This window comes from Aquila chrysaetos, chromosome 16, assembly GCF_900496995.4.
Source record: "Aquila chrysaetos chrysaetos chromosome 16, bAquChr1.4, whole genome shotgun sequence".
NCBI lineage: Eukaryota > Metazoa > Chordata > Aves > Accipitriformes > Accipitridae > Aquila > Aquila chrysaetos.
The window spans coordinates 4,383,616-4,403,853 of record NC_044019.1 but is presented as its reverse complement, the minus strand read 5'-3'; the positions used below and the strand labels follow the sequence as shown (position 1 = coordinate 4,403,853).

At 66.5% G+C, this 20,238-nt stretch overlaps 1 protein-coding gene across 1 annotated transcript; it reads left to right on the top strand.

Moving 5' to 3' along the window:
• Positions 1–10,381: 10,381 nt before the first annotated feature.
• CRYBG2 (crystallin beta-gamma domain containing 2) lies at positions 10,382–18,683 on the top strand. The gene is made up of 19 exons (XM_030039722.2): positions 10,382–12,394; positions 12,917–12,964; positions 13,049–13,167; positions 13,430–13,586; positions 13,692–13,831; positions 13,919–14,045; positions 14,383–14,418; positions 14,498–14,625; positions 14,844–14,970; positions 15,277–15,419; positions 15,503–15,629; positions 15,748–15,780; positions 15,895–16,007; positions 16,202–16,331; positions 16,497–16,636; positions 16,739–16,862; positions 17,441–17,599; positions 17,979–18,138; positions 18,280–18,683. Exons 1-19 carry the CDS (start codon positions 10,382–10,384, stop codon positions 18,366–18,368), a joined length of 4,113 nt encoding a protein of 1,370 aa, XP_029895582.1. The 3' UTR covers positions 18,369–18,683.
• Positions 18,684–20,238: the final 1,555 nt, after the last annotated feature.

Genomic DNA, 20,238 nt, shown 5'->3' with positions numbered 1-20,238 from the left:
CTCGGCTGGTTTGGCACGTACATGTGCTTGCACACGCTTACACATGCTGACACACGCATGCACACACACACTAACACATTGTAGCCGGCCCCGGGGGCTCCCAAGTCCCCCCCATTGCTGCCCCTCATGGGAGCCCATGGCGCTGGAGGGATGCAGGGGCCGGATCCTGCTCCTGTGCTGGGGCCATGAGGATGGGCAGTCAGGCCCCGGGTAGGGGGGGGACCGCTGGGGACCCCTCTGCGTCCCCTGTGTCCCTGGGGCTGTTCCTGATGGGACTCAACTGGTACCCACTGGGAAGTGGGGCTGTGGCCCTGGGGTGGCTGGGCAGGAGCCACCGGCCTTCCCCTTCTCCAGAGAAGGGCTGTGGCTGCAAGACCCCATGCAGGAAACTTTCCTTCTGAAGCAAACTGGTGTGAAAGGAGATTTCTGCCCCAAAATGTCTTCCCTGCCACTCCCCACCTGGGTTGTGTTTCTCAAGCCGAACAGCTTGTTACTGTGTTCCCCGCAAAGGGTGCTGGAGGGAGAAGGAGAAATTGGCCTTTTCTAATCTTTCTCTGTGGAGCAGCTTTTGGGGAGGTACTGGAGTGGGTGTGGGACTTGTCCCCTCCCCACTGTCACAGGAGCAGGGCAGCTCCCGTGGGTCAGGGACCCCACCCCAGAGAGTGGGGCTGGGGCTGCCATCACATCTGGGAGCTGCTACGTGCGCTCACCGAGCACTTCTCTTCAAAGCGGTGACCGTGTTAGCCACCAGTAGGTTTCAGAGTTAACGCCTTGTTTAAGGGGAGCCATTCATGCGGTCTCAGGCTGTCGGTCAGCCCCAGCCAAGGCTGCTGCTACTCCTGGCACTTTCTTTCAGGCTCCCTGTGCAGCCAGGGTGGGTGGCTGAGGTCCCGCCGTCCCCGTGATGGGTGGTGATGGCACCTCTGCCACCCCCGGCCGGGCCAGGAGAGCCCGACTGTGCGGGGCTTAGGGCTCTGCTGCGTCCCTATCCCATCCCGCATGGCTCCCAGTGTCCCCAGTGCCCTCAGCACTGGCGGTGGGGAACAACACGGTGACCTCCCTCTGCTTTCCTGGGGATTTTCTGCTCCGGGGGGACCCTGTTGCGGTGCCACCAGCGGCAGCTCCCGGTGCTGGGCCGTGCCCTGGCAAGGGAGACGAGTCCCTGCCATGGGGCCACGTCTATTAAAGACAACCCCGTCCCACCTCCTCCTCTTCCTCCCCGCAAAGAGGCTTCACCTCCTCGCCTCTCCAAATTTAGCAAAGGCCCCGAAACGCGGAGGTTTCCTGTTCACACTCCCGGCAGCCACCGAACCATAACGCGGTGGCGGCTGGGGCTCATCGGCGGCCGCGGCACCAGAGCGGAGCAGGTAGGAGCCACCACGCTGCCGTGTCCCACAGGGACGTCCCCACGCGTGGGCATCCCACCCGGCTCTGCCCTTTCCACCTCCGCCGCAGACCCCAGCTCCCATCCCTCCGGCGCGGGGCTGCCATCGCCGCTGTTTGCCATTTTATGGGGTGCGGTATCGGCTGGGGGGGACACACAGAGCTCTTCGGTGCTGGGAAACGGCGATGCCGGGTGGGGTACGGCTTTGCTTGCCAGGCTTGGGCTTCCCCAGCCCGTGCTGCAGACCTGGATTTTAGGCTTGACCGTTGCCTTGGGTTTAGTTACCCCAAAAACAAGCAAAGGGGGGGGAAAAAATGCCTGTTTGCCTTCCAATGGCTGGGGAAGCGAGGGGCTGAGCTGACGGCACTGCCGCGTCCCAGCTGCAGCTCTGATCCCTGCCTGGCCCTCGGTTCACGCTTGGCAGATTTGGGCAACCCTTCTGTAAATGCCTTTTTTCCCCCGGTGATGGCTTTTCATGCTTGGGGTTGGGGTTGGTGCCTGGGCTGGGTGCCAGCACCATTCCCAGGGCACTGGGATGTGGCCGGCCACCGCACAGCCCCAAGCGCTTGCCCAGTGCAGCCCCTGCCAGGACGGGGTCCTGCCCCGCTCCCCAGCCTTGCCCTACTGGGAGGGCTCAGACCATTGGGTTTGGGGTTGCGGGACGGGGCGAGGAGGTGGCAGAGCCCCCCCAGCTCCGAGTGGTTGCCAGTGCCCCCCCCCAAACTGGCCGTGGGGAACAGCGAGGACGTCCCGCAGGACAGGTCACTGCTCAGGGACATCTACACTGGAGGGGACATCTGACGGGCAGCCCTCCTGGAGGGTGAGTACTGACCCCGCTGCCACCGCCGTGGTCCCCCATCACCCCACAACCTCCCCCTCACCTCTAGCACCTGCAGGGACACCCTGACCCCCCCCCCCCAGCAGCCCTGGGCTCCGTGGGGAACAGCTCAGTTCTCCCTGGATGCCGCTGCAGAGGGGAAACTGAGGCACGACTGCAGGGATGGTGGCAACCAAAGAGCCTGCTCTGCGGGGGGGGGGGGGGGGGGGGGGGGTGTCCTTGGCTACCACCTCATTCCCAAAACCACCCCTAAGCTGCAGGGCTGGGGTTTGAACCCCAAATCCCCCATGCCAAGAGCTGGTATCTGTGGGATCCAGCTCCATAACTCTGCTCCAGGTTCCACCTTGTGTCCCACCCCCACAGGTCTCCTGGCCAGAGGGGACCCCCGGCCCCCCGTCACCCCCCGTGGCCCCCATCACGGCGCCTGGATGTGCTATGTGAACCTGGGGCCCATGGTCCCCGACCTCCTGCTCTGCCCCAGCGGCCTCGGCATCTACTTCTGCTGCCTGCGGCCGCTGCCCACCCACCCCGAACTCCCCGCAGGGCACAACCAGGAGCCCACCCGGCACCCACCACCACTGTCACCGCCACCGCCGCAGCCCCCGTGGCTCCGTGAGGATGCGGCCGGGAAGGGGATGGTGTTTTCTGCTTGGGCTCTTCTGCACTCCTTCCTCCCCCTGCTCTTCCTCCCTGCCCTCCTCTGCCTCTTCCCTCCCTTCCCTGGGATGTGGCTGGTTTCTTGCCCCTCGTCCCCAGGGGCTGGGGCCAAGCTGCTGGCTGTCCCCAAAAGGCTCCTGGCCAGGGCTGAGGCTTGGCAGATCCCCCCGCCCCAGCAGCAGACCCTCCTCTGCCTCCCCTCGCACCCCTGGTCCCACAAACCTGGCAGCGGGTGCTCCTGCCTGTCCCTGCAGACACAGCTTTGCTCCTGCTTGTGTTGGGCTTCCCCCCCCCCCCCCCCAGCCCCTTGTCCCCAAGCTCCCCGTGTCCCCCCCCCGGGCTCCCTGCTGACCCCCCGGCTGCTCCTCTGCCCACAGCCCCCGATGCCACCAGGGCCACCGGCTGCGGGACCCCCGCGGGGCTGGACATGGCCTCTTTGCCAACGCAGCCCCTCTGCACCGAAGATGTCCCCACCGGCAGCACGGAGGAGGAGGAGGAGATGAGAATCGAGGCCGAAGAGCCGCAGGGAGCCACGGAAGGCTGGAGGAAGGAGCCCTTTGGGCGAGCGGAGCTGGTGCCGGCGGGGGTCTGCCCACCCTCCCCGCTGCCCAGGGAGCTGAGGGTCCACCTGGGCAACCTGGGCCCCCTCCTCCTGCCCCAGCCATGCCTCTGCCTCTGCGGCACCCACAGCCCCCCGCTCCTGCTGCCCCTCGCCCACCTGGGTGACACGGGGACCCCAGGGTCACCTTCGCAGGGCTGCGGCAGTGCCCTCCTCCAGCTGCCACCCTGCCCGCGGCTGTGTGGGACCCTCCTGCCCACCGGGCAGGGCGCTCCCGGGCTGCCGAAGCCACCGGTGGGATTTTTCCCTCTCCGCCAAGGGTCTTTCCCCTTCCCCGGCTGCGGGGCAGGGGGGTGCCCGCCGCCACGGGGGGGGATGCCCTGCTCTGCCCCGCAGCCGGAGGTGCCCAGCCACGGCGTGGCCAAGCCTCCTGCAGGCATCGGGCCGTACCCGCTGGGGAAGGACGTTGGCAGGAGCAAGTACAAGTGCAACATCTGCGCCAAGAGCTTTGGGCAGCTCTCCAACCTCAAGGTACCCGGGGTGCCCCAGCACCCGCTCTCCGCACCCCCCCAAGCCCGGCAGCACACCCCTCCTGCGGGTCCCCTAGGGTCAGTCCGCGCTGGGGACAAGGGACAGCGGTGGCTTGTCCCAGCTGCGCGGGCAGGTCGTGGGCTTCTCCCCGTGCCTCAGTTTCCCCCCAGCAAAGCGCCCACCGGTGTGAAGTGCACCGAGATGGGCTGCGGATATCCCCCTCTGCGCTCCACCCATGCCCCGGGAGCTGCGGGATGCTCCCAGGAAGGGGGAACTGGGGCAGCCCAGACTCCTGGGTCCCCAGGTGCCCCCCCCATCGCCCTGTGCTCCCCCCTCGGCAGGTCCACCTGAGGGTACACAGTGGCGAGCGGCCCTTCCCGTGCCCCATCTGCAAGAAGCGCTTCACGCAACTGGCACACCTGCAGAAGCACCAGCTGGTGCACACTGGCGAGAAGCCCCACCAGTGCCCGGTAGGTGCCCATTGGGTGCCAGGAGGGTGGGTGGGGGGGTTCTGAACCAGGGCACAGCACCGACTCCAAGCCCCCCCACGCTCTCGCCCCCGCAGACGTGCCACAAGCGCTTCAGCAGCAGCAGCAACCTGAAGACCCACCTGCGGCTGCACTCGGGCGAGAAGCCCTTCCAGTGCCACCAGTGCCACGGCCGCTTCTCCCAGCGCATCCACCTCCAGCTCCACTGGCGCCTGCACCAGCGCTGGCGCCCACCCCCCAGCCCCCCACGACCGCCTCACCCAGGCCAATGGGTGCTCCAGTCTGGATGCTGGGTGCTTGGTGCAGGAGGAGGAGGAGGATGAGGAGGAAGGAGGGAGCCGGCCCGGCTGGGCTATGGTGCTGCTGCAGGGCTTTGTGCTGGGGGACATGGGGAAGGGGCTGCCCAGGTGGGCAGGGGTGGACGTGGGGACCTGCCACTGTGTCCCCAGGCAGCAGCAATGTCCCCTGGTGGGGTCTGTCCGAGCTGGGACGGCCGCGGGGGTTGCATGGGGGGGGCTGCAGCCCAACCTCGGACCTTCAGGGCCAGGAGGAGCCACCACCATCATCCGCCGCAACCCCCAAACTCCATCAACGCAGCCCTGGGGACAAGGACAGAGGAGGGTCCCCCCCCCCCAAAGCACCAAGCAGACCCCTGTCCCCAAAGCCCTCGGGGGTGTCCCCCTGGCCAGCCCCACGTCCCACGCCATGCCTGTGCCCCCACCCTGCAGCATTACCGCCCCGGAGCTGCGCCTGGGGTACAACAACCCCCCCTTTCCACGGAGAAAGCTTTAGTTTCTCAGCCCCCCCCACCCAGTATGCCACCGCTGCGGCACTCACGGAGACCTGTCGCTGCTTTCCTCGGCTCCGTGTCACCACCAAACCCTCCCGGGGCTCTGTCCAGGGGTGCAATGCCAGGGTGGGCATCTCCATCGCTGACACCTCTGGGTGCTGCTCCCCACATCGTGCCGGCACCCCGAGCATCTCACTGACACCCAGAGGACACGACAGCCCCGGCCGTCCTCGCCTGCTGCCGAGGTCGGGTCCGGCGAGTGGCATCCCTCCCGTGATTTTAATCAATAAACATTTCTGCCTCTGCAGCTCACCCGCCCTCGGCAGGACCCAACCCCAGCCCAGTGCAGCTCCCCAGGGAGGGGAGAGAGGGTCCCCGAGGTCCCCAGGACATGGTGTCCCTTGGAAGGGCATGGGACATGGGATGGAGCCACTTTCTCCGATGCCGGCGGGCGGCACGGCTCGGTGCCCTGCCACCACGGCCCCCTGGGTGGGGGGCTGGCAGGGCTGCCTGGAGCCCCCCCTTGCCTTGGCTTTGGGGGTCAAGGGGCTGATCCCCCCAACTGGGACCAGCACACGGTCGGGGGGGCTTCAGATACTCTTCCCCAGGTGGGGTCGGGGACACGGCCCCCACGGGTGTCCTCAGTGGCACGTGGCTCCTCCCCAGGGGTTTCACAACCACGTCCCACCGGCTCCAGCCGGTGTCCAGGTGGGACAGGGCAGAGTCCGGCCAACCTGCTCCAGCCCCAGCCATGACCTGGCGCTTCTCCAGGACGGCGAAGCCGGCTCAGCAGCGGGTGGAGGACGGCCGAACCGCGAGCCCCCCCCCATCCCCGGCCGGACCCTGGGTCCGCTGGCCGAGGTGCAGAGGGAGCTCGGCTCTGCCTCAGTTTCCCCAGCACGTGAGCGGTGGCACCCAGAGCTGGGTGGCCCCGGGCACCCCAACCGGAGCCGAGCTGCGGCCGCTTGTGCCGGGCCGGTGGTGGCCGAGGAGGCTCCCGGGGCTGGGCCAGCAGCCGGGAGTGGTGGCCCCGGGGGGAGGCTGGCACCGCAGCGGGGCACCCGCGGGTGCTGGGGAGGAGCGGGAGGGCAGGGTGAGGATACAGGGCGGGTGCTGGCTCTGCTGTCGCTCCGAGCCTTGCCGGGAAAGGGCCCTGCACCCCGGGGTCAGGTCTCCCACAGTGGCCCAGGGCTACTGTGACCCCCGACTCCGTCCCCAAGCCAGCGTGAAGACCCTTGAGAGCCTCAGCTCTCCGAGACCTGGGAGACCTCCCAGCATTAGGAGCCTCCCGGGAATGTGCTGCAGTGCTGGGGGGCTCCATGTGGGACCCCCACGTAGTCAATGAATTGGGTGCAATCACAACCCTGGGGACCCCCAGCCCCTCGGCGCAGTGTGTCGGGACCCCGCCAGCCCCACGGCCCAGCCGAGCCCGGCCAACGCGGTGACCCGGCTGGCTGGCTGAAGGTTCGGTGACAAAGCTGGTCACTGAGATCCCCTTCGACGTTACCGTCGCCCTCACAGAGATGGGTGGCAGGGAGGGAGCAGACGGGCAGGGGTCCGGGGGGGCCCCAGAGCCACCCAGGCCGGCTGGGCTCCCTCCTGGCGCTGCTGAGTCGGAGGAAACGAAGGAGCTGGGTGCCGGGGAACCAGCCTGACCGGCTCCCCGGCTGTCAGCACCTGAGGAATGCCAAACCTTCGCTGCGCCAGGGCTGGGTGCTCAGGGCTGGGTGCTCAGGGCTGGGTGCTCAGCGGGTGACTCTGCCGGTCCGCCCAGACGTGGCGTGCAGGGAGCAGCACCCCCAGTCCCGCTCGGCACGGCACGGCACGGCACGGCACAACACGGCACCCCGCTTGCCACCCGGCCGACACGGCCGGGACCCTCGGCCGGCAGGTACATGGGGGTGCAGGGTGGGGGGCCCCCAGGCACAGGGTGCCGCCTGGGCCGGCCCGGCTTGCGCGGGTGCTGGTGGGGAGGGAAGCTTTGCGGTGCTGGGAGCCAGAGGACATCGATGCTCCCATCCCGGCTGCCACCCATGGGGGCTGCCCGGTGCTTGCACCCGTGCCCCAACTTGGTGGGTGCTGGGATGGGTGCCCGCTCCCCCGGGATCGGCACCGGCCAGGTGGGCGCACGGGGCTGGGAGGTGGGCGCGGAGCCCGGCTCTGCCCCTCTCACCTTCAGTCCCTGAATTTGGGGGGGCTGCTGGGGTTATAACCCCGCTTCTGCCACCAAAGTGTGTCCCCAGAGCCACCGGAGCGAGCTGGGGCTCCTCCATCTCTGGTGGCCTCGTGACCTGGGCTGGGGGGACAGCGGGGCTCCCCCGTCACCCCTGTCCCCCTCCTTCCCGCAGGGCACGTGGCTGCCTGCGACACGGCTCGGCGGGTGGGTGGCAGGGGCGGCGAGGGGAGATGGCGGTTCCGCTGCCCTCGTTATGAACCCCAGCCCGCGCGGCAGCCACCCAACCCAAATCCTTGATTTTCCTGAAGGCGGCAGGTCCGCTCTCACCTCGCGGCGACTGGGCTCAGCCCGACGTGGCCGGAGGCTCGGCTTAATCCGTGGTCACCGGCTCAAAGGCAGCCACAGCTGCTGCCCTTGGCCCCTCCGTCTCTTCTGAATATTAAACGGCACCTTGTGCCTTTTACTCGGGTGCTGGGAGACCCTTTGGGATGATGGGAGGCAGCAAACGAGCTGAGTGGGTTGGCTTGGCTTGGCCAGGGGGGATTAATTCGCCACGCTGGGTACCCCGGTTGTGGCAATACCACCAGGATCCAACGCAGCATGTCCTGGCGGGCAGCAGTGGCTGGCAGAGGCAGCCGGGAGGCTGCAGGGTCTTATCCTTGTGTCCTCGTGTCACGTCTTTGTGTCCTCATGTCACGCCCTTGTGTCCTTGTGTCCTTGACCCACTGTTGCAGCAGGAAATATTTTAGCAAAAAGTGGGGCGCTGGGGCAGAGCAGGGCTCTGGGGTGAGCTCCTTGCCCAGAGCCAGTGGGGCACCGGGCTGCCCAGGGTGGCACCGCGTGCCGGATCCAGCTGCAGGGATGGGATGGGAAAGCCAGACCTGGAGATCTTTGGAAATCCGACTCTGGGCAAAAGGTAGCCGTGATGCTGAGTCAGCAGCTCCTGCCTCCCCCCAGCACCCTGGTGCTGCGTGGAGCCGGCATCCCTGTCCCGGTGCCACCCCAGGGCCATGGGCACGGCGGGGCCGGGCACCACCAGCGGGTTCTTGAGAAACCAGCGCTGAAGCAAGCCTGGGGTGCAAACAGGTGCCAGACGGCTCCGGCTCCAGCTCCGTTGGGACGGCAATATTGGAGGGCAGAGAGGGGCCACGTCCCTGGGCAAACCGTGCTGCCTTGGCACCGCTGCCCCTGGCAGGAGATTGCCTGGTGTGGGGGTCCCGCTGTGCCACCGCAGAGGCCCCGGCTCGGCGCACGGGGGGTCTCACCAGCCTGACCCTGCTCTTGGCCCTTTGCTCTGCCACCCGTCTTGTCCCCAGCACATTTAAGGAGCTTTTCCTCCGCACCGCCCAGTGCACTCATCCCTCTTCCACTGGCGGATGCCGTGACCCTGGGGATCCAGCTGTGGCCCTGGGGATCCAGCTGTGGCTTTGCCCATGCAGATGTGGCTTTGCCCATGCAGATGTGCGGCCCCACCCAGGCTGGTCCCAGCCTCGAGCGGTGCTGGCTGTCCCAGACGAGGTCTCATCACCTCCTGGAAAATGACACAAACTCTTCCTATCTCTACTGGAAAGACCTGCCGGGCCGGGGAGAGCAAGACGCAGAAGGCGCGTGGCGGACTGGCAGAAGGGACAGGCAGCTGCCTGCACCCCGTGCTTCTCTACCTGCCCCCTGCCCCCCTGACCCCCCTGGACCCCCTTTAGGGACTGGTAAAGCCCAACCTGCAGCCGTTGGAGGGAGCCCAGCCCCGGGTGGTGCAGGATGAGACCCTCTCCCGAGGTGTCCCCTAGGGAAACCAGCTCTGGGGGCTGTGCAGGGAGGTGTCCCCATCCCCAGCCAGAAGACCCCAAGCTCAGCCTGTCCTTGGGCTGAGCCCAAAGCCCTGTCCTTGCCGCTGTCCCCGTAGCCGGGTGGTGACACCGAACAACTCCTAATTGGGAAATGCCGGGATGCTTCCGGCTCCCTCCCCGGCACTTGCTGCGTCAGCTGCTTCCCAAACCCAAACCCAGCAATAAAACCCTTCTGGGGCAGGGACGCAACCACGGCACAGCGACGCCTCCGCCGGCATCCCCCGCAGCTGAGGTGGCGTGGGTGTCCCTGTCCCCTGCCCTGCGCCCCGGGCACCACAGCGATGCCCACCTTGCGGCACCGAACACAAGGGCACGGGAGCTGAGTGCCGGGTACCAGCTTGGATCAGGGTGCAAGCGCCGGGTGATTAGTGCAGCTCGTTTTCTCGTGCCAATGGGGCTGCAGAGGTGGACGAAGCCATTCCACCTTTGCCGGGCAGCAATAGGGAAGGGTCAAGGGAAGATGCTGCTCAGGTTCCCACCTTCTCCTGCAAATCCCGTGGCTGCCCCAGCCCCGGTCCCAGTCCCAGCCAGGCCCTTTCCCCCACAGAGCAGCTTCTATGTTGCTTTTTGGGCTTGTTTGTTTGCTGCGTTTGCTGACTCGGCGCAGCCCTGCTGCCCGCCTGACTCATCCCACAGCTTGGGGCACGGCACAGCTTGGGGCACGGCATGGCCTGGCCGGATCCTGCACACTCACCTGCACCCTGCCGGTCCGCTGGGCTCTGCCGGAGCCCACCTTGGTGGTATGGCGGAGCTTCCCACCATCTCTGCTGGATGCAGAAGTGTTGGCACAGGCAGGCAGAGGGGGCCACGGTGTCCCCCATGTCCTGCACATGCCAGGATGGATGACATGAGCACCCTGAGAATTGCAAAGAGCCCCAAAACCACCTCCTGTGCTCATGGGACCCCCCCCCAAAATGTCCTGCAGGATCAGAGGGAGGTCTAGGGGGTTTTAGGGTCTGGCTTGGGGTCCAGGGTGGTTTCTGCTCAGCTCTCTCAGGGTCTCCTTCTCTCCCTGCAGCTCCACCAGCCTCAGCGTGGCAGCCGCGGGGGCTAAGCCCAGCAGCGCAGGGTATTACGGGGCCGCGGCAGCCCCATCCCCGGCCCCCCCGGCATGGATTCGCCATTCCGGCAAGCCAAGGCCAGGGGCTTCGTCTCCAGCGCGGAGCTGAGCGTGAAGCAGTCGGCGGCGGGTGCTCCAGGGCCCGAAGGCAGGTCCCGCTTCCAGAAGGTCTCGCTGGTGTCGCGGCGGCTGGAGAGCACGGGGAGCATGCGGGGCCGGGAGGGGAGTCCCTCCCGCGTCTCCCTCCTGCTGCAGGCCTGGGAGAGGGAGATCGTGGAGAAGACGGCGTCCGGCCCCACCACCCTGACACACCGGGAACGCTCGTCCTCCATCAACCTCCTTAAGGACTTCACCGCGCACGGCCCCATCTTCTCGCAGGTGTATTCCCCCGCGCAAAAGCCCCGGCGGCAGGACGAAAGGGGGAAGGCGGGGGCTGACGGTGGCGGTGATGGCATCCCCCCGCCGGTGGGTGCCCCCCAGGAGATGCCCGTGCACAGGGAGAGCTACGTGCACGGCACCCTCCTCCCCACCCGACCCACCGAACGCCCCGCAGGGGGTCCCGGCGAAGGTCCTGGTGCCCCGAGCACGGCTGAGCCCGGCTGCGTCCCTGCCCTGCCCAGGGCCAGGCACGTCACCGTGCTGCGGAAGGGCAAGGACGCGGCCAGGTCTGAGCCGGGGCCGGCGGAGGGAAGCGAAGCCCAAAATGGGACGCGTGATGCTGCCAGTGCCGCAACGGCCCCACCACAGCGGGAGAGCCACGGGCAGGACGGCAGCGGCTTCGCTGGGGCCGCAGCGGGCAGCGAGAGCTCGCCGGGCACCGCAGAGGCCGCCGGGCTCCCGGCTGAGGGATCCCCTGGGGAGAAACACTCACCACAAGCCGAAGCCGTGCCGGTGAACGCAACCCCAAGAGATGGTGACAGGCCTGGGGACCCACAAACCAGTATAACCAGCTCCCCGCAGTGTCCCTCGGAGGACGCCGGTGGCCAGGCTGATCCGGCTGGCGCAGGAGAGGGAAGCATGGCAGACGGGGACGGCACCGTTTCAGCCACGCCGCCGAGGACAGAGAGCCCCCCGGGAGCCGGCAGCATCCCTGAAGACCCCTCCTTGGAGACAAGCGATGGTCCAGAGCCTTCTTCGGAAGCACCAGCATCTCCTAAAGCTGAGCTTGAGTCGGAGAGGAGTGAGACAACGGGGGACCCCCAGGACACAGTCCAAGAGCCCGAGAGTAGCCCAGACCCCCCCAGTGAACCCCCAGCCCATGACCCACCGGCCGAGAACCCCCAGGACACGACCGAGGAGGACCCCGAGCTGCTGGTGGACATGGAGATCTTCGTGGACACGCTGCGCAACATGGAGCCCTCAGAGATGCGGAAGGCACCCAAAGCCCCACGCCAGCCCCGGCCATCATCGCTGGGTCGCTGTGCCGCTCTGCCCCCCATCCAGGAGGACCGTGTGGCCCCCCGGGCCCCGATCTCCTTGCCCAAGGCCCTGCGCGAGCTGCTGGTACGGGACCCGGAGGAGAGGCAGGAGGAGAGCCCCGAGGAGGAGATCGAGAACCCCTACCTGAGCCCCGATGAGCGGGTGCTGGTGGGGTCCCACCACGGGGTGCCCGGGGACAGCACGACCAGCGACGGCCGGGCGGAGGGGGGCTCGCTCCCAGGGATGCCGAGGCAAGCGGGAGCAGAGGAAAAGGTCAAACTGGTGGCTGGGGGCTTGGCCGACCGCAGCATGCTCTTCCGAGGGAATGTCCTCAAAGGCATGGCGCTGCTCTCCCACTTCTTGGAGCACCGGGCGGCCGCAGCCGATGAGGGCAAGCCCTACTCACGCCTGGACAACAGCGTGCTCTACAGCCGCTTCGTCTCCCCCAGCACCACCCTGCTTGAGCTGCCCGGCAGGGACGGCAGGGGCATGGGCTCACCCACCCCTGAGGACCAAAACAGGCTGGGCCCTGCTGACAACCCCGGCCCCGAGATGGCCATGCTGGAAGCCCCGAGTCCCGGCTCCGTCCCTCCTGTCGCCGAAAAGCCAGAGCGCGCCATGGCCCTGTGCCCCACCGATGTCCTGGTGAGTGAAACCCGCAACGCGGCGCCTGGGGAGATGCTCTGCCCTCCTGGGCACGCGGGGAGGTGGTGGGGTCGGAACCCTGGAGCATCCGTCTCTGTTCCCAGCGCACGGCTTGTTCTTCCCATCAGAGAGGTCATGGGGTGAAAGCCCTTGGTGCGATGGGACGGTACTGGGATGGGTGATGGGAGGGTACTGGGATGAGTGACAGGAGGGTACCAGGGCAGATGATGGAGGGTATTGGGACGGGTGATGGAAGGCTGCCAGGGCGGGTGACGGAAGGGTACCAAGTCAAGCAATGGGAGGGTGCCACCATGGATGATGGGAGGGTCGCGGGGCAGGCGGGGAGGCTGATCCCCAGCAGTGCAGGAATGCTCGAGGTGTGGCTGCTCGGGGCGGTGGGAGGGATTGGCAGACGCCAGACGCGAGGCTGCTGCTGCAGATTCCTCGGGCTGCGGGGAGATGGCTGGGGCAGCCGATGTCCGTCCGCGCTCCTCACGAGCCCGTCCCCTCTGGTGTTCACAGCAGGAGGACAAGGAGGGCTTCGAGAAGATCAACATGAGACCTGGCAAGGTACAGGGAGCGTGGCGGGGTCGGGCTGGGCCGGGGCACGGTGCGGTACGGTAGCACCTTCTCAGCTGTGTCACCCCCTCCCAGATCATCCTCTTCTCCGAGGCCGGCTTCGCGGGTCAGAAACGGGAGATCTGGGGCGACGTCCCCGACGCCACGTCCTGGGAGCTTTCGCACACCATCTCCATTCGGGTCATCCGAGGCGGGTAGGGGACGGCGGCAGGGTGAGGACACGGAGGGAGGGCTCGGCCAGGGCTCCCGCGCTCCCCGTGCCGGGGATGGCGGCCGGGTCGCAGCCTGGGGTTCAGGAGTGACCGTCCCAACAGTGCTAATTACTGCGGCTGCGATCCGGCATCGCGGCGGTGGCGGGACGTCCCCACCCATGCTCTGCCCCGAGGCTCCTGACGGCTGCGGGGCTGCGGGGTAAAGACAAGATTTTCCCCCTCTTTGCTCCCACCCCGCTCCCAGGTGGGTGATGTACGAGAAGCCGCGGTTTCACGGGCGCAAGTGCGTGCTGGCTGAGGGGGACGTGGAGATCGACAACCCCTGGATGGCGTACGGGCAGAGCGGGCAGCCCTGCGGCAGCCAGCCCTTCCGCATCGGCTCCTTCAAGAGGGTGGTGCGGGTGAGTGCAGGGATCCCCTGGACCCTCCGGCTCACCCCACATCTCCCAGCACCCACCAAGGTGGGGGGTGCCGGACCCCTGTAATGCTGCTCTGCCCCACACCAGGATTACCGCACCCCCGAGATCAGCCTGTTTGAGGAGGAGAACGGCGAAGGCGCCCGGCTGAAGTTCACCGACTCGGCCGAGGACACCCGCACGCGGGGCCAGGCGCTGACCGCCGCCTCCATCATCGTCCACTCGGGCCTGTGAGTGGAACCGTGGGGTTGGGTGGGGGCCGGGTGGGCTCCAGCACAGACTGGAAGGGGGCATGATGCTTTCCTCCTCTTCCTCAGGTGGCTGGTTTACTCCAAGCCTTTCTTCGATGATGACCCCTACGTTTTGGAGCCGGGCGGGTACCCCAATTTAAAGGCTTGGGGAGCAAAGGACCCATCCATCTGCTCCATGCACCCCATCAGGCTGGTGAGTGCCGGTTGCTGGAGTGCGGTTACTGGGGTGCCGGGGCCGTATCCAGCCCCGGGCATGATCCAGCCCCGGGCATGACAGGCGAGAGCATCTCCCGGCAGCTCCTGGTTCACAATAGTGAGAGCTCAGTGTGGAAATGTGCCAAGTGTGGTTCTGGAAAGTGGTCCTGTGGGTCAGTGGTGAAGGAAAGCAATAAAACAAAGTCCAAAAGAGCTTGTTCTTGAATGAAAATGACCCAAAAACCAGCTCAGGCTTTAAAGGCAGGGGGAATGGGATGTCCCTGTGCCATCCCCTCCTGCCACCGCAGCCTCACTGGGGCTCCTTCTCCTTCCAGGGTTGCCCCGTCGTGGAGAGACCCGGTGAGCCTCAGGTGAGCACCGGGCCAGCACCCGGGGAGGCCGCAGGGCTGGGACGGCCGTGGGACCGTGCTCACCCCACCATGTCCCCAGGTCCTGATCTACGAGGCCGCGGGTTTCCAGGGCCGCAGCTTCACCATCAGCCGAGACATCTACGATGTGAAGCGCCTGCCCGGGCTGGTGTTGCCCACCGTGGGCTCCCTGCACGTCCTGGGCGGCTGGTGAGTCGTGCGGGCTGGGTGGCGCGGGCAGGGCCAGCATCCTGGCTGGAGCAGGCTGGGAAGGTGATGGTCACCCCCTGGGAAAGGGCTCGGAGGAGCTGCCCAGGGCTGTGGGATGGCGGAAAGGGTGGCACTGGAGTGGCGTGGATGGTGTCCCCGTGTCCCGGCATTTTGAAATCCTCCGGAGACCTCACTGCCCGCGTCTGCCTGTGCCGCAGCTGGGTCGGCTACGAGAAGGAGGGCTTCCGCGGCCACCAGTACCTGCTGGAGGAAGGGGAGTACCAGGACTGGAGGCAGTGGGGCGGCTACAGCAAGGAGCTGGTGTCCTTACGGCTGATACGGACGGTGAGGGCAGGGGTGGTGGCATTGCTTGGAGATGGACCTAGTGTGGGCAGGGAGAGCCAGGCCCCCTGGACCCATCCTTATCCCCCAAAAGGGAGCCTTCCCTGTCTGCGTCAGGCAGCTGGGCATTGCCTGAGATCCCCCAAACTCATCACATGCGGAGATCTAGGTGCCCAGAGCTGCTCCCACCCTCCCTGGGGTCCCTGAGGCCAGGCAGGACCCCGGCTGTGTGTGTGGAGAGCGCCCGGCCCGCAGTCCCTTCCCCCTGACAGACCGAGGGGCTCTGGGGGGGGGTCCTTCTCCCCGCAGGACTTCTCCGACCCGGCACTGGTCCTCTTTGAGGCCATGGACTTCGAGGAAGGTCCGAGCGTGGAGCTGAGCGAGGCGCTCCCCGACATGCAGCTGGCCGGCTACGGCACCATCACCCAGTCCATCCATGTGCTGAGCGGCGTGTGAGCGCGGGGACAGGGGAGAGGGGGGACAGAGGGACAGACTGGGGGGGGGTGCTGAGCCAGCACCCATGTTTTCCTGGCAGGTGGGTGGCCTACGAGGGCACCAACTTCTCAGGCGAGCAGTACATCCTGGAGAAGGGGGTATACCGCAACTGTGAAGACTGGGGTGCCGCCGATTGCCGCATCGCCTCGGCACAGCCTATCCTGCAGGTGAGAGAGCCGGACACCCCCCCCTTCGCCACGGGACCCACCGGTGCCACCGCGCACGGGGCTGGTGGGGGCCGGGCCGGGGCAAGACGCCAACCAGCCCCGCTCTGTCTGCTTGCAGGTCGGGGAACGCAACCTCCATTTCGTCTCCAAGGTCAGGGGCGGCAGATGGGGAGGGGAACGTGCCCCCCTTGGGGACGTGGCCCTTTGCGGGGTGGTGACGATGCTTTGTCCCCCCTCACCGAGCCCCTCTGCTCCCTCTCCCCAGATTCTGCTCTTCTCAGAGCCCGACTTCTTGGGGGACCACGTCGCCTTCGAGGAGGACCAGGACGCCTTGCCCGCCGCCTTCGTCCCACGCTCCTGCAGAGTCCGCGGGGGCAGGTAGGGTGTCCTGGGGTCTCGCTGCCTCCGGCTGGGGATGGGAACAGGGACATCACCCTGGCTGGCAGCCCCGCAGGTGCCCATGGGTGCTCCTCAGGAGGGTGGGCCGGACAGGGGCGTGCTGGGGGGCCACAGGAGGGATGAATGCCCATCACGATGGCCCGCATCAGCTCGGGCACGCTCCTCCTCGCCAGCTGGATCCTGTTCGACGGGCAGGCCTTCGCGGGGGAGCAGCACGTGCTGTCCGAGGGCGAGTACCCCACGCTCAGTGCCATGGGCTGCCTTTCCTCCACCACCATCCGCTCCTTGAAGAAGGTCCCGGTGGTGAGTGCCGCCAGCACTGGAGCAGAAACCCCCCAGGAACCTCCTTTTTCCCCTTCCATGGGACCCCCAGCTCTGGCTCTCCAGCCTTGGAGCCCTTCTGCACCCATGGGTGCTCGCTCCTCCTGCTTGCCCCCCTCACGCTTCATCTCTTCCCCAATCCTGCAGTTTTTCTCGGAGCCCTCCATTTTCCTGCACGGGCTGGAGTGTTTTGAGGGGAAGGAGATCGAGCTGAACAATGAAGTCCGGAGTCTCCAGGCAGAGGGTTTCAACAACCACGTGCTGTCGGTGCGCGTCAAAGGCGGGATGTAAGTGAGCCCCGGCTCTGCTCTCCTCTGCCCTGGCCGGTGGGTGCCATCTGCCCACCTCTGCCCGTCCCGTCCCGTCCCATCCCGTCCTGTCCCCCGCAGCTGGGTGTTGTGCGAACACGGTGACTTCCGAGGGCGCCAGTGGCTGCTGGACTGCACCGAAATCACCAACTGGCTGACCTACAGCGGGCTCCAGCACGTGGGATCCCTCTACCCCATCCGCCAGGTGAATGCCGCCCTGCGGGAGGGGACGGGGCGCTGGCACTCGGGGAGGTGAACCCCAAAACCCCGGGGCAGGCGGCTCACGTAGAGCTAAAGAGCTGCCAGTCCCGATGGCCAGGAGGAGGATGTGGTAGCCGCTCCAGGTGAGCTGGGGGAGACAGCGTGGCGCAGCCTGGAGAGCAGCAGCACGCTGCTGGCGGCTCTGGCCCATGAAAGGTGCCACCAGCCCAGCACTGTCACCCCCAGATCCCTGTCCCCCATCCTGGGAGTGGCCGCCTTGGTGGCAAAATGCTCCCCGTGGGCAGGCACCTTGCAAAACACGCCGGCATCCCGGCGGGGAGAGCTGTGCCCATGCGAACTACAAGAGACAGGCCAGGGCCACAGCCGTCACTCTGGGGAGAGGCAGGGACCTCCCGGGGGGGACGAGGAGGACCCTCTGGGCAGCCCCCCGGGGGGACCAGGGTCCTCCCTTCCCAAAGCCACAAGACGGGTGAGGTCCTTCCTCGGCCAGCCACAGCGTGTAGGGCTGGAGGGGCAGGCAGCAGGGCTTTTCAGTGCAAGAAAAGTTTTCTCTTTTTCCAGAGACGGATCTATTTCCGCATCAGGAGCAGGGAGCTGGAGCTCTACCTCTCGGTCCCCGATGACGTGGAGGACATGAAAGCGGGGCGAGTGGTCGTCTCCAGCCTGAGCGAGCAGAGCAGCTCCGTCTGGTACTACGAGGATGGGCTGATCAAAAACCAGGTCAGGGCTCACATGTGACAGCCAGCGTCGTGGAGAGGACCGGGGGAGCCCCTGGCAGGACTCCTGCTGGGGTACTCCCCACCCCACAGCGATCTTTTAGAGTTTATAACAGCTTTTCCCAGCGTCTGACCTCAGCCTTGTCCCCAAAAACCAGTTGATTCTCTCCTCCTCAAGTTTCCCCTGGAGACACGAAGGCATCTCTGCCTTCCTTGAGTTTTTGTCACCCTAATCATCCCCACCTCTCACTGAGGGGTTTTCCTGCTCATCCCATGTCCCACCCCAGAACCAGCTGCATTTACAGGGAAACCCCTCTGAGCTCCAAGCCTTTGCACTGGGCAGAGGTGATGGAGAGGAGCGGGCTGACCACAGCTCCTTGCAGGTGGCCCCCAACATGAGCCTGCAGGTGATCGGGCCAGCCGGGAAGGGCGCAAAGGCCGTGCTTTGGTCCGAGACCCGGATGCCACGTCAGACCTGGAGCATCGATTCTCAGGGACGAATCCACAGCCAGATGTTTGAGGACATGATCCTCGATATAAAGGGTGAGGCCTTGGCACTGGCACAGGGACTGCTTTCCCAGGGACCCCAAAAATGGGGTGTTTGGCCGTGAGATGGGGCACCTACCCCTTCACCACCATTAGGAGTGCGATCTGCCTTCCTGAAACCCTCCCATAACTCTGCAGGCGGCCGATCCTACGACCGGGACCACGCCATCGTTTGGGACATGGCTGAGGAAAGACCCACGCAGATCTGGGACATACAGGTGCTATGAGGGGGGCGGCGTGCGGCCCTCGTGTCCAGAAGTGCCACGGGGCAGGACGGGGACACCCTGCCAGCCCCACGCACGCCGCACCACAAACACCCCTCTGCTGGCATGAAGGATGCCCACCACCCCCTCCATCACGAGGGGGAACCACCGCACCTCCCTCCTGGGGAGCCCCGTACATGGCTCACGAAGGACCCCACGGACACGACCAGCACGGGACCCTCTGGAGAGCGGCAGAGCCCCCTCCCCACCAGCTTCCCCCTCTGAACTGTATTTATGTACGTGTGTAAGATACAGCCCTCCTCGTCTGGGCCAGCTCTGCCTGGGTGGGTTGGTGTCCTTGTCCTTGTCTTTGCGCTGGCCACAGCCTGGCAGTGCCCACGCCGGGGGAGCTGCCCCCCACCCAAGCACCTTGCCACCCACCAGCCCCGCTGCCCCGGGCCTAATCCTGCTCCCAGGATGGGAGCCCGGTGCCCTCTAGTGTCCACGGGCCACAAGCAGCACCGGGGCCCTGGGTTTTGAGAAGGGAGGCACAAGACAAGCTGTGCCCACGGGAACACCGGACCCCACCAGCCCCAGTTCAGGGGTCGGGAGCCCAGCCTGCTCATGCTGTGGGCTCGGGGGTGTTCCAGTCGTATCACCCCAGGGTGAGCTCTGCTTCAGCAGCGTTTCGTGTCCATGCTGCAGAGCTGCATCGTGGCTCAGGTCACTCGTCTTCGAGGTCCCCGGGACTGAGGTCTCCTCCACCTGGGTGAGGGCAGGAGCTCCCCGGGAACGTGACTCAGAGCCAGAAGGGACATGGGGTGAGAAATCCCCACACAGAGACATCAAGCGCTTCTGTCCTCGCTGCTGGCGAGAGGAGATGGCTGCCAGCAAGGGCCCGGTTTGCTGAGCAGGTTGAACCCAGTTTGGGGAAGAGTCACTGCAGTCGGGGCAGTGATCACTTATCAACCCTGCAGCGAAACAGGGCTGTTCTGGCAGCACAATGCCTCCCCGGGAGGTTTCCTCAGCAGACTCGGGTGCACCGAGGTCCTTACATCAGACGTCTCCAGCTGGCCGGCGACTGCTCTGCCTTTCAGCAACAGCCACGATCAAATGTCCATCTTGATGCTGAAACATGTCCCCAGTTGCCCCGAGACCTGTTCGGGCAGGAGGACACGTAACCGCACGACAGGAGAGCGGAGCGTGCTGCGCAGGGATGCCGGGCTCCTTGGCCAGGCCGGCGGGCAAGCAGACTCTTGCTGTCCCGGGCCCAAACCACTGCCTGCAGGCAGCGGTGACAGGCAGGGCAACAGGCAGGGCAATGTCAGGCCTGCAGAGCCAGCAGGCACGCAGACACTGGGTGCCAGGGTATGGCATCCCACGAAGAAATGCTGGCGGGAAGGCAGAGGAGAACACCAGAGGACGGGGGTGGGTGAGGGCCTAGGAGACACGCAGGAAGGATGGTGCCACCCTGTACCGTCTGAGCTGGGCCTGCGGCGCCTGGAAGCCGCGGAGGGACTTCGAAACACACAGGCTCAGCCCAGCTAGGCGGGTAGGGACGCTGCTGAGGGGGAAAATCCTCTCAGCGAGGCCCCACTCGCGTAGCGGAGACCCCGCGATGCGCCTCGTCCCCTCCCGCACCACGCCTGACAGGAAAAGAAGCCCTTTCTCCTTATCCGCCCTTATATACCCTCCGCCGGGCCGGGATTGGCTACTAGCCGGGTGTTTGACAGCGCCTGATTGGTGGAGAAGCACATGCCCCTACCGTGGGATGGGCCAGGACTCGCTGTTGGGGTTGAGGGTGATGCTCTAGGGACCGCCCGGCCTGCAGGGGGCGCTGTGGCCACACCGCGCCCCGGCCCAGGCCCCGAGGCCCCGGACCCGGGCTATGCCC